Here is an 11,945-nt window from a genome sequence, read left to right as displayed (position 1 = left end):
AACTAAGATGCCACAACTAAGAATTGATGCTTCTCATCTCTCTTCCTGTCTGTCTGTCCCTATCTCTCTCTCTGACTCTCTCTGTCTCTGTCAAAAAAAAAATATATACAGTGGGATTAGTTGATTTGACAGACTGAGGTCTTAGTGGGTGTTAAGATAAAGAAGGGTCACATATACGAGACCAAGGTTTAGGTCTGAAGCCATCAACGCCAACATGGCTATCAGAAAGGAAATTTTTAAACCACAGCATAGATGTAAACTCTTTCCCACCTGCATCAGACCACTGCTAAGACAAATACAAGTACTTCTTGTTCTTTATAACAACGAAACTTAAAGCCTTGACGTCTGCTACCATATCTTATAATTGTGAACAGTTCTAGTTCAAAAAACTTTTCAAAACTAAATATCAAAACCTGGCCCTGGCCAGTGGATCGAGTATCAGCCCCAGTGTATGGACATCCTGGGTCAGGGCACACAGGTAAAGAGGCTGTCTGGTCATCCCCCCCACCCCATCTTCCCCTCTCACAGCCAGTGGCTTGATTAGTTTGAGTTTGGCCCCAGGCACTGATAGCTTGCTTGGAGTGCATCAACCTCAGGCACTAAAAATAGCTTGTTACTCCAGCATTGTCCCCAGATGGGGTTGCTAGGTAGATCCTAGTTAGGGCGAATGCTGGAGTCACCTATCTCCCCTCTCACCTAAAGAAAATAAATAGATTAAAAAAATAAATCAAAACCCAGCAAAAATTAAGACATGGTAGCTTTCAAAAGCATTACTGAAATTTCGCTCAAAATTTAATGTCTTACTGTATTTCAACTGTAATTAAAAAAATTTTTTTTTTAATTTAGTGTTTTAGCTTCAAATAATAGTGTTCATTGTTGGTTGGTTTGTAAAGCCATATGCTGGTAAGGTAAATTTTCATTTAAACTGGCTTAATTCCTCAGAGCGGTAAGACTAGCAACGCTACCAAATTTACAATTTCAAAAATCATGAATAATCATTCTATAAATGAAAGTGCTGGCTTTCACTATTCTAACATAACATTCTCCCCAAGGGTTTTACATCCTCTCAACTTTTAGCCCTCACTAATGAACACAGAATTATGAAAATCCCTTATACTACCTAGATTTTAAATGGAAACATGCCAGTAGAGTAAGTACGGAAAGGGTCCACAAAAATGACCATTCCCCTCAATGCTGCAGTGGCTACGGTATATTTAGGGCATTGTGTGGATTGAATAAGTACACGGTGGTTCAAGTCAAAGCTCTAGAACCAGAGAATGGTTCATTTAAATGTGGAAAATATAAACTAAACTCAGTCATATTCGGAAGGCACTTGCAGCTCTAATCTGACTTCAAAAGAATCTGAGCCAACTGGTAAAAAACTTAAGTGGCCAAGGAAGGTTTTACTCCAAAGACAGAACCTCCTCACCTAATTAAGCCAGTAATTAGGCTGAAGTACCCAATTGTTAAATGTGCTTTCAGTGGTGCGCTTACTAAACACCCTTTGGTGAAGTCTCATGAGCTCAGTGGAAACCTTAGGGCTGGAGTAAAAGGACAAGCTGTCAACCGCCCTGCAGGCAAGCAGACTGGGTCCTCACCTCCCACAGCCACTCGGCACCGTCCCTGTTGGCACGTGCCAGGGAAAGGGGCTGGGCTGGGTTCTTTGAGCCTTCTCTTTTGCATATTACACAGTGCACTGGCTTGTCTTACAATCTAAAATGTTCAAATATGGGGGATTATGTTCTACACTGCTTTCTGAAATGTTCTGCATAGGGACTTCAGAACTAACAAAGGTAGCACTTCAGGGGGCCCATTTTTGTTTGACTTCTACCATAAGTTGCCCGGCATTAGAAAAACGCCTTTTCTGAATGTTTGTGCTCTCCCAAACATCTGGAAAAGCAACCCTTCCACTCCTAAGATACAACCCCAGAGTGGGGTATAGTATATGGTTAAGAAGGGGTGGCCCTCCCAGCTTGATTCGAAAAGGCTCAAGTTAATGTTTTGAACATACAAAGGGTGAAAAAGAATGGGGTACACAGTCTGCCTTGAAAAGCAGACATTTCATGAGTAATCACAAATACACATTCTGGACATTACAGTAAAATTCAGATCTTGCTGGTAAAAATGATTTTCTTTCACACACGAGACAGGAAACGCTTTTTAAAAAATCTTGATAACAAATGTCCTTTATACAGATCAATTTGCCACTTGAAATGACAGGAAGGACTCCTTAATCTGTTCAATCCCATGCAAACCATAATTGGGTACAAGGCACCAAATTTTATGAACTGTATAAAATTAGTTCACAAAGCTTTATCGGTAAGTAAAACAAACTCCATTTCCCCCTCCCTGCCTGCCCACCCCTATCCCACCCCCCACACCTAACCAAGTTTTCATTCTGCACTACCGTTGACCTCTCAGGCTAATGCTGGGGCCTGCCCAGGGCCATGCCCACTGCCAGCCAGCTCCATTAGTTCTTGCACTTGGATGGAGCTATAATATAAGCACAGCCAGAGGAGGGAACTCATACAATCACTCTAGAAGCCTTGCCATTAAAAACAAAAATAAACTCTGCTATTGAGTCCATAGGACGCATTAACACTTCTACCGTTTCCAATTTTATTCATGACATTTAAAGAGACATCTGGAAATTCTTTACAGTGTGGCACCGCCCCATTCAGCCTACGAGGGGCTGGATCAAAGCTGGCAAGAGCTCTGCCCACCATGTCCTAGGAGCTCCAAGTCTAGCTGTTGAGGGCATTCCTAATCTTTTTTCGCTAGCATGGGTGCTCATCTCTGAGACTACCACAAGTATGAAGGTCAAGCTAGATTGAGGTAAAAATCCTTTTTGAGGGCCTGGGTGCATTCATCTTGGCTGGCTATAGCAGGGAGTAAACACACCAGCCGACTGCTAAGGGCTCCTGGAGCGGGACGCTACTCGTCTGGGAGAGGCAGGTCCGGAAGGATCGGTTAGGAGATCTTGGGTTTGATTTGGTAGCATCTAGTCAACTTCTACTTGGTTCTTATTTTCTTCTCTTGAGAATGTTTCAATTTAAAGTAAGATGCAACTAAGAAATTCATCTACTTCTAGTACGTAAATAAATTAAAGGCAAAGGGACATTTCCCTCACAACTGCCATTGGCTTATGTAGCAGGGAACACTTTTTTAATAAAAATCTTCATAAATACTAACATCTCAACAGCATCTGGTGCTGCTGCCTCTGGGTACCTGAGGTGTCTGACTGCAGGGGCACCTTCACGAGTGTGCAGCTCAGTGAGGACTCTGATAGTGGTTTCTATTCCAACTCAGTTTTTAAAAATTTATTAATTTGATACAGGTGTGTCCAGCTAAGTTAAGCGCTTATTTTTACAAAGTTTTAGTCTGTTTAATATGCCTTATACTATTTGGTATAAAACTATTTCTAAAATTAAATTTGAAGATCTTTTAATTTTCCATGAAATGTTTATTTTTCTTAAATATTTCCCCCTGGACCGGAGGGATGAAGTAGATGCTCTATTACTTCTTCATTTGTAAGTTCTCTAGAGTAACAAACATAGCATTCAATAAAAGCTGAGGCACAATTTATATTTCCTTTCTTGGGGTTCTTTTAGTCAGTGGGCTTTTCTGTTGCCACAGGAAGTCATCACCAGTCCTGCCGACTTGAACGTGTGGGCCTAGCAAGCACAGCATCACACCAGAGCCTCTGGCGGCATGGGCAGAAAGGGCACTTTAAAACAGTGCCCAGGAGAGAGTGAGCCCAGGCCACACACCATACAAAGAAGCCTGCAGCAGACAATATAAACCAAATAGCATCAAAAATGCCATACGCTATCGCTTCCAAATAAAAGCTAAATATTACAGAAACCTCACAGTGTTGGAAAAAGCAAGCTTAATTTAAAATATCGTCACTCCCCCTTATCAGGGTGAGCCATTTTCTGTCTGAATTTCCTCCATGTCTCAGTGCTATCTGGCAGGTCCTATGGGAGAGTCCATCTCAAAAGAGGTAAAGAACAAACACTATGGACCTGTTCTGTAATGTGGTTCATCAACAGCGCTCAAGCTACGGCCCTTAGTCATTAGCCTCTTTTCCCCCAACTTCCCACCCCTCCCCAAACTCCCTTCCATATCTGCTTCCTTCAAGTGACAACTACCTGAATTGAAATAGTAATATGATACACTCAGTCAAAAGATGAGCATTCATATGACAGGCTGAGGCAGGCTGCAGCAGCCCCACCACGAGAGCTACAGTTTGCATTCACTGGTGCTGGTGAGTCTCTTAAGTGAAGGACTGAGAAGGGACATTCAGTGTCACCTGGAGAGGAAGGTTTCCACCTGGGCACTTTCATCCCACTTAGACACTGAGCTGGCTTAGAAAGAGAGGTCTGTTTTGCTAGCATTGGAGTAGAGGGCAGGGCGCTCTGCTTTCCTGGCAGACTGTGGCTGGCTGGGTAGAGAAACTGTAGGGTTAGTGGATTTGGGAGGAAACAAGCCAGAGCCATCAGTAAACTGTTTGGACACAGAGGGGCCGATTCTAAGCCCCGAGAAAGCAAAAAGCTCCTGCACCTTGTGGTGAACAATAATGTTCTAACCTTCCAGGAGCAAGACAGCTGTGAGCTCAGAAAAGCTGCATGCTGCACGCTGCACCGGGCAAGGACGGGTGGCAGGCATTCAGATAAGCCCTGGCCACCCGCTATTCCTGTCCACCCTCAACTGAGTTCCGAGACCGCCGCAGACAGCTGACCTAAAGACCAATTCCAAACAAACCCTAGACCTTGAGCTGACCTGAACCAGGGATTTGTACAGAACTGGGTGGCCAGGTGTGCCCTTGGGCTCAGCATGCGACCAAGACCATGTCATGTGCCAGTTTATTGCTTCCCTTACGAACTGCTCCTTTGGAATGAAGGGATGTTCACGCCAGTCTCAGAAGATGTGGAATGATTAAATAAGCAGCAGTGGGGAGGAGGGCACGTGGGAAAACCTCCCATTTTGCACGGGGAAATTTGCTCCAATCATCTCATTCCACTCTTCAACTGCTATCCACCCAAAAATTAGTCTGCAAGTTTTCAACCCTTGAAGGTTACTTCCTTTGTGGGAACAATTCCTTAGACTTCACCTGCTGCCTTGGAGCCAAGCCCATCCAGCAAGCTGCCAGCCCGGGACCCCTCCTCACGTGCTCTGTCCAGGGCTGCTCACATCAGGAGGACTCTTCTGGTGCTGCAAGGAAGTCCTGATCAGCAGGGGAATCACATAATGGGGAGAAAACATGGCTGCTCTCCTGCTTGGATATGATCCATTGACTCCCTCTTTGCTCTACCCAGACCCCTCTATATTCAGAAGTAACTGATGAAAGAATCTGCACATAAGTTACTCCTTTTGACTTGTTTTATCAAAGGAGGGAATTTCTAAATCCATTCAAAAGAAAGTGACTACAGATTTTATGATAGCACATGAGTCACCTGACACCTGCTCTAGACCCAGTGAGGCAAACCTCGTAACCTGTTCCTGCAGTAACCTTATTTCCTCTAAGAGGAAAGATGTACACACACCAATAGTTTAACAGCAAGCCAGTCTTTGATATGTGCCTCCCATTCAGGGGAAGGTCCGTGGTCTGCCCTCGTTGTTGCTGGGCTGCACCTGAGCTTGGAGTTGGGTTTCTGAGATTCCTGCATTGCCCTGAACTGTTCTTTGAGTGTAGAAAAGGATGTAGGCTTGAGTTTTGCACACTTCCTCGACACTGCATACATTCAGCTTTGAGTCATTGCAGTGGACCCAAAAACCTAGGAAACCAAAGGAAAGAAAGAGCAGATGACTACCCAACTTATATTTCCAATCGGCAGGCGAGTCCAGGAGATGAAGAAAGGGACAGAGTGTGAATAGAGCCAACCCTTGATTACTGGGGGGATAACAAGTAAATGAAACCAAGAGACTCCCCTGTAACCACTGGCCTTAACCCCAACACTGTACTGCTTCCAATAGCAACTGAATAACTTCTCATTTTATTCAGACTTTTTCATTCCATTAGGTCCTTCTACAAAGACAGCCAGGAAACTGAGGGCGAAGAGAGGGCCAGAGAAGGAGGAGGGAAGGGGAAACGTCCATAGAGAGGAGTGATCAAGGGGAATTTAGAAAGAAAGAAGGAGAGGTGCTTCGTTCATGAGCTCCGTCTGGCTGCCCCCAGGGCTGAAAAGACCTCCGTAACCTACCTGCCCCGGGCAGCAGCTGGGAGGCCTGCTCTCAGACAAGGACTGAAAGCTTCCTGGGAGGGACCCTTGGACCCCCACACCTCCCATGGTAAGAAATGTAGTAAGGACACAGTAAATGCTCAGTAAACGTTCTCAACTTTATTGTGAGCTGAGCCTAGTAGGTCTCCTTGAGGTTAGATGGCTCATAACATTTCTGCACAACCAAAAAGGAAACAGAGGCCCACAGCAGAAGTATTAATACTAATAACCTCTAACATTAACTGAGCATAATGTGCTAAGCCCTTTTACATGTCAGTTCTTGTTCATTTTTAGAGCAATCATATATTGTTACTTCGTAATATATCGAACATTTTATCAGACTTTCAGAGTTCTTCCAACTGGATTTAAATGTATGTAATATCCCCCTATAGATGAAATAAAAGGAAAGAAATGAAATGTGGACAAACCAACCCACTTCCGTGTCCCCACCCTGCAGAGTAAGGCACACGCACCTCCCTCCGTGTTGTAGCAATAGGCTGTGTAGTGTCCTGAGCCAAACCCTTTCCCGTGATGCATGACCACTGCGGAGAGATCATAGGCAAAGGTCTCTTTGTCAAGAGAGGAGAGCATGTCCCTGCAGCAGTAAGGTTCCATGGTTAATACCTGGTCAAAGACGACATGGACCCCAATCTTCTCTCGATGATTACGGCCAGACCACCTAGGACATGGATATAAACTTCTCATTAGTACGAAATTGTGTAAGTGATCACAGGTAGGAGTGGGTAAAACTGGAAACTCAGAAAACTTAACCTTCTGGCTTTGGTTTTCACATCAATTAAACAGTGGTAATCAATGTCCACATACATTTCTCGTGAATGTTCCATGATGTACCCTGAAAGTACAGATCCTTCAACAAACAATTCAGGCAATAATCTTTAATGTATTTACTACCTGCCCTTCTTTTCACAGATTATCTCACACTTTATTCTGAAGATGACTCTAGTTAAGCACAGGCAAGGCTAGAAAACCTTCACGCACAGACCCCTGGTGCAGGCTAACCAATCAAACAGGCCCTGAGAGCGGAAGCTCAGTCCTGCTGGGCCCCACCATCAACTTGCCCCAATCTCCGTGGAAAGCACAGGGTCTCTAAGGAACCAGCGTCCCCTCCCAAAGGCAAAGACCTTTGCCCTCACCATTTGCCTTTGAAGCAGCTGTTCTCACAGTTCACAGCCACCTGGGACGCCTGAGAGCAAGCTCACCTGAATCTTTTGAGGTGCAGCCGGAGGACCTGAGGTAGTCTGTAGATCATTAACTGCTTTCTAGCTTCACTCAGAACAAGGGGTTTGGGATTGGATTTTCGTCGTTTGCCTATATGGTTTGGGAAGGTATAAGACACAGATCGTGAGTCTCGTTCTCTCCCAGCTGTGGCAGAGACAACAACTGCCACTCAACCAGCATTGTCCCTATTTCAGTTCCTGAACCTCGACTTGATCTGGGTCAGCTCTGTGGCCATTGGTAAGACTGCAGTGCCCAGCCTCACCGGTCTGCATGTGGCCACGCAGTTCTACAGAGATGAAAAGAAGGGTTGTGTGGCACTCGGGATGGCAGCTTAAAGTAGGCTGACTCCATGGTAAGGTGCATCCTTTGTCATTCCCACTGTTTGCAACTGCTGGAATTGCTCTTGGGACACTAAGTAATCTTGAGGATGGAAGCCCTGAACTTGGATAGAAAGATGACAGATGGAAGGCGCATGGCCCCTGAGTGGCCTTCAGACTTTTACATAACTAAAGAAAAAAATCACTTCTCCTTCTAAGTCATTGTTATTTGAGTTGACTTCCCAGCAACTATAAACCTAATTCTGATACATCCACTTTCAAATGTTTGCCATCAGCAATTTCCAAAATTGGTATATGTTTGGGATGATATACTCCTGGTATCATGGGTTTATTAATGGGCTCAAATGCATGGTCATCATAACAGCATGCACACAGAGGCATATGTTGGGGTTCTAAGCCTTTGAATATGGGCTTTTATTCTTTCTTTTTACAGAGACAGAGAGAGGGATAGATAGGGACGGACAGAAACAGAGAGAGATGAGAAGCATCAATCATCAGTTTTTCATTGCGACACCTTAGTTGTTCATTGATTGCTTTCTCCTATGTGCCTTGACCGTGGGCCTTCAGCAGACCGAGTGACCCCTTGCTCGAGCCAGCGACCTTGGGTCCAAGCTGGTGAGCTTTGCTCAAACCAGATGAGCCCGTGCTCAAGCTGGTGACCTCGGGGTCTCGAACTTGGGCCTTTCGCATCCCAGTCCGACGCTCTATCCACTGCGTCACTGCCTGGTCAGGCTGAATATGGGCTTTTAACTTAAACTATGATGTACCATAACATAACTTTTTTCACCCGAAAGGCCTAATTTTCTGCTCCCATGCTATTGGATAAGTTATTCAAAACTCTGAATTTCAGTTTTCTCTCCTGTAAAATGGGGAATAATGCATATATTTCAGGCTTAGGGAAAAGGTAAGAGGACATAGTATTACTAAAAGACAAAGTATTTAAACAGACTCTCCTCCCACCCCACCCCCCAGCGTGATATGACTGTGGTGTATACAAATATTTAGAGTCTTTTATGGTTTTATATTTGTTAAAACATGTTTCTTGGATGAAAGCACATGGATGGACATACAGGACAGGGCTGACAGGCTGGCCGGAGTCACCCAGTCCAAAGCAGAGTCAGTGCTCAGACCTCAATTTTGTTTCTAAATTTTAGGAAAAATGCATTTTTAAATTACAGCAAATAAACAATGGAAATAAAGTTCTCTTAATTTCCTTTAGAAGCTTTCTCTGTAATCATTTACTGATGACTGCTCTGTTATTAATTAAATCAGTCAATGGGTGGAAATATAAAATTAGTCAGTGGTCCCCTTGAGGTGCCTGCTGATTAAGAGCCGTTGATATCATGGTCTCAGTGTCTGAAGAGCTGGGATCTGATGATTCCAACTCCTGTCTGTACCACTCGTGAAAGATAGCCAATCACAGGCAGATGACGCATCACGGAGCTTTCTGTGACAATAGGACCTGGAGCTGCTGCTGCACATAATAGATTGCATTAGAATGAATGTGCCGTCGCATTTACTAGGGCTGGTAGGCATGACATGTGGGAGCATGAACAGAAAGAAAATTCAAAGCAGGGCCTGGCCTTATTTTACACCCCTGTTCACCCGCAGATTTTTGAGAATTATTGCAGCTCTGCCTGGGAACCCTGGCAGTGACTGCCACTGTCAGCAGAGGGGGTATGTGAGCCAAGATGAAGACCATAAAGAATCTGGCTTTGTTTCCCTAAAATGAAATTCACAAAGAAAAAGAAATTACTGATTCAATTGAAATCGACTAGTTCTGTCTCCATTTGATTAAGCTGGACGCACAGAGAGGTGGAAGGCTGATAGTTTTGAAAATTCACAGGTAAAAGATCAATTCATCTTATCCCTTTACCATAGCTTTCCTTCCCTGCTATTATTTGAACTTGTCTAGAGAAATCCTGATGAACTGACACATCTAGTAACCAGAAGAACAATGCTTTCTTGCAAAAATAAATACAAGTATTTCTTGCCTAATCTATCATGTCTGAGAATGATGGAATTAAGAAGTTCTTAACAAGAGAAGTTCCTTCTCTTGTTTCTTACAAGTAAAAAGCTTTATGAATCAATATTTAAAACCAAACAAGCTGATACTGCTCTAATAAGATAATTTAAGTCACTGCCTTTATATCTCAATATGGAGTGGGACAGGTAAGTAAGTCTACAGTTCACCAAATACAGCATTTCAAATTTTGTTTTAAAATAGCAAAATAATATTAAGTATTTTGATTTTTGTCCTGATTCTTCACAGAGAACAGGTTGTCCACAATTTACTAATTGAAAAAAAAAAAAGCAAATATATTAGAAAGGACTACCATAAGATTTTTGTTTCCCAAATGTGTAGTCCAAACTACTATATCGCTGCAAGTTGATTTCTAGATCTCTGCACAAATGCATTAATTTTAGTTTCCAAATTTTTATATTCCAAAAAACCCAAACATGAGCTTCCAAACATATGCTCTGCATTTCTTCTGCACATGCTGAGTTAAAAAAGTATTAAGCATCAGTGTGGCAAGACAGAAGGGGCCCTGCATTAAGATGCCCACGTAACCACATGGAAAAGGTTCCACTTTGAAATTAAAGCCACGTAAAGAAATACTTCCTTCTGACTCCCTCCAAAATGCCAACCATTCAAGCATGTGAAGAAACAAATGCAGACTGTACTTCCACGGGGCAATGCACCTCACAACTGGCTTGCCTGAACTTCCTGCACAGATCTTCAGCATCACTTCTGATATTCTCAATCTACAAATTCCATACAGAAGTGCACTATTCTGATACCACAGCCGTCAAACAGGCTCTGCCACCTGAACTTTGCCTAAATAAGAACTGTCAGACTATATTCATGAATTTCAGCAGACCCCTGTAGCACCATGAAGCTAACTAAGTATGCACATTCTCAAAGGCCCCATTTCAGAATCCATACTTTCAAATACCTCCCAAGATAACAGCTAATGTCAATCATAGCAGAAGTCAAATGGGGCACCACTCCTAGGTTTGGCATGGTTTTTTAAAAATATAATGTCCATATACTTATTTTCAGTAAAAAGGGAGAAAAAAAAAAAGCTTTAAAACATGCTTTAGAACCACTCAATATTATCGGTGTGACTTGTGACTAAAAGGGGCACCAGAAGTACCTTAAGTTAAAGTTCCAGTCGCACCCCCCTCCCGCAACCGGGCACTCACTGTTACACTGGTCACAAGCGTAGATCCGCCCTTCCAGGGCCTCTGTCTCTGTGAACTTGGCCAGCATCTCAGTGAGCAGGCACTCTGTCTGGTTCAAAGGGACAAACCCCTTTTCTATGCAGTGATAGCGTTCAGGGAATTCCAGGGACAGATCCCAAAAGGGCTCAATGGTGTTGGATTTGTAATTGCATGATATACATGTGACCTAGAATGAAAAGATTGGTTTACAGGTTATATATTGCCATGCTTCCCAGGTATGTTTTTGCTTGCTTTATACAGGATACATAACTTGACCAAACTAACTGTACAGTTTCCAAAAAAGAGTTTAATTATAATATTAAAATAACATACTGTATTTCCCCATGTATAAGAAGCACCCCTTGTCGAAAAATCTGGGGTCTAAAATTGGGTGCATCTTAAATAGTGGTTATAGTTTTTTTACTTGCATTTCCTGCTTTTTTGCGTTTGATTTTGCATTCATTGTTGAAGACAGTGATTCGTCATCAGACACAGACAAGGAAAAGCTAATGGGTGTGAGTTTTGACAGTGATGAGGAGTTGTATGAATTTTATGATGAATAAAACTTGAGTTCAATAATTTTATGTAATACTTTTTTTTTTTTCAAATTTCAGGCCCCAAAATTAAGGTGTGTCTTATACATGGGAGAAATATGGTACAGAACTGTAAGAGAATGCCAGCATCTTACTTCCGTATATATTCCTAATTATGTGATGCTGGCTGGAACTGGAAAACTGTCCAGCACAGTGGTCGTTACCTACACCTTTCTGTCTTCTCACCAAGCACGCTCTGCCGGACTCAGTGCTGTAGTACAGACTGCAGGTTACCACAGAGTCCGTCTGAAAGGGAGAATCTGCAGATTCCTGGCAGCTTCTCTCCTCACACTCTCTCCTTTCCTCTTCCAGATTTTGCTCCATCCGTG

General features: G+C 43.2%; 1 protein-coding gene across 8 annotated transcripts in view; it reads right to left on the bottom strand.

Moving 5' to 3' along the window:
- Window positions 1–2,402: 2,402 nt before the first annotated feature.
- USP49 (ubiquitin specific peptidase 49) overlaps window positions 2,403–11,945 on the bottom strand; it is a 79,926-nt gene continuing 70,383 nt past the window's right edge. For 6 of the 8 annotated variants that reach the window (XM_066359447.1, XM_066359450.1, XM_066359449.1 and 3 more), the window contains 4 exons: window positions 11,006–11,210; window positions 7,442–7,550; window positions 6,695–6,900; window positions 2,403–5,777 (listed from right to left, as the gene is read on the bottom strand). In XM_066359447.1, the coding sequence (XP_066215544.1) occupies window positions 5,590–5,777; window positions 6,695–6,900; window positions 7,442–7,550; window positions 11,006–11,210 (708 nt within the window). In that variant the 3' untranslated portion in view covers window positions 2,403–5,589. The remainder of the gene's footprint in view (window positions 5,778–6,694; window positions 6,901–7,441; window positions 7,551–11,005; window positions 11,211–11,945) is intronic. The other 2 variants (XM_066359452.1, XM_066359454.1) reach the window with 2 other exon arrangements.

The sequence above is a fragment of the Saccopteryx leptura genome, chromosome 1 (assembly GCF_036850995.1).
Source record: "Saccopteryx leptura isolate mSacLep1 chromosome 1, mSacLep1_pri_phased_curated, whole genome shotgun sequence".
In the NCBI taxonomy this organism is placed as follows: domain Eukaryota; kingdom Metazoa; phylum Chordata; class Mammalia; order Chiroptera; family Emballonuridae; genus Saccopteryx; species Saccopteryx leptura.
This window is presented reverse-complemented; position numbering and strand designations above follow the sequence as displayed.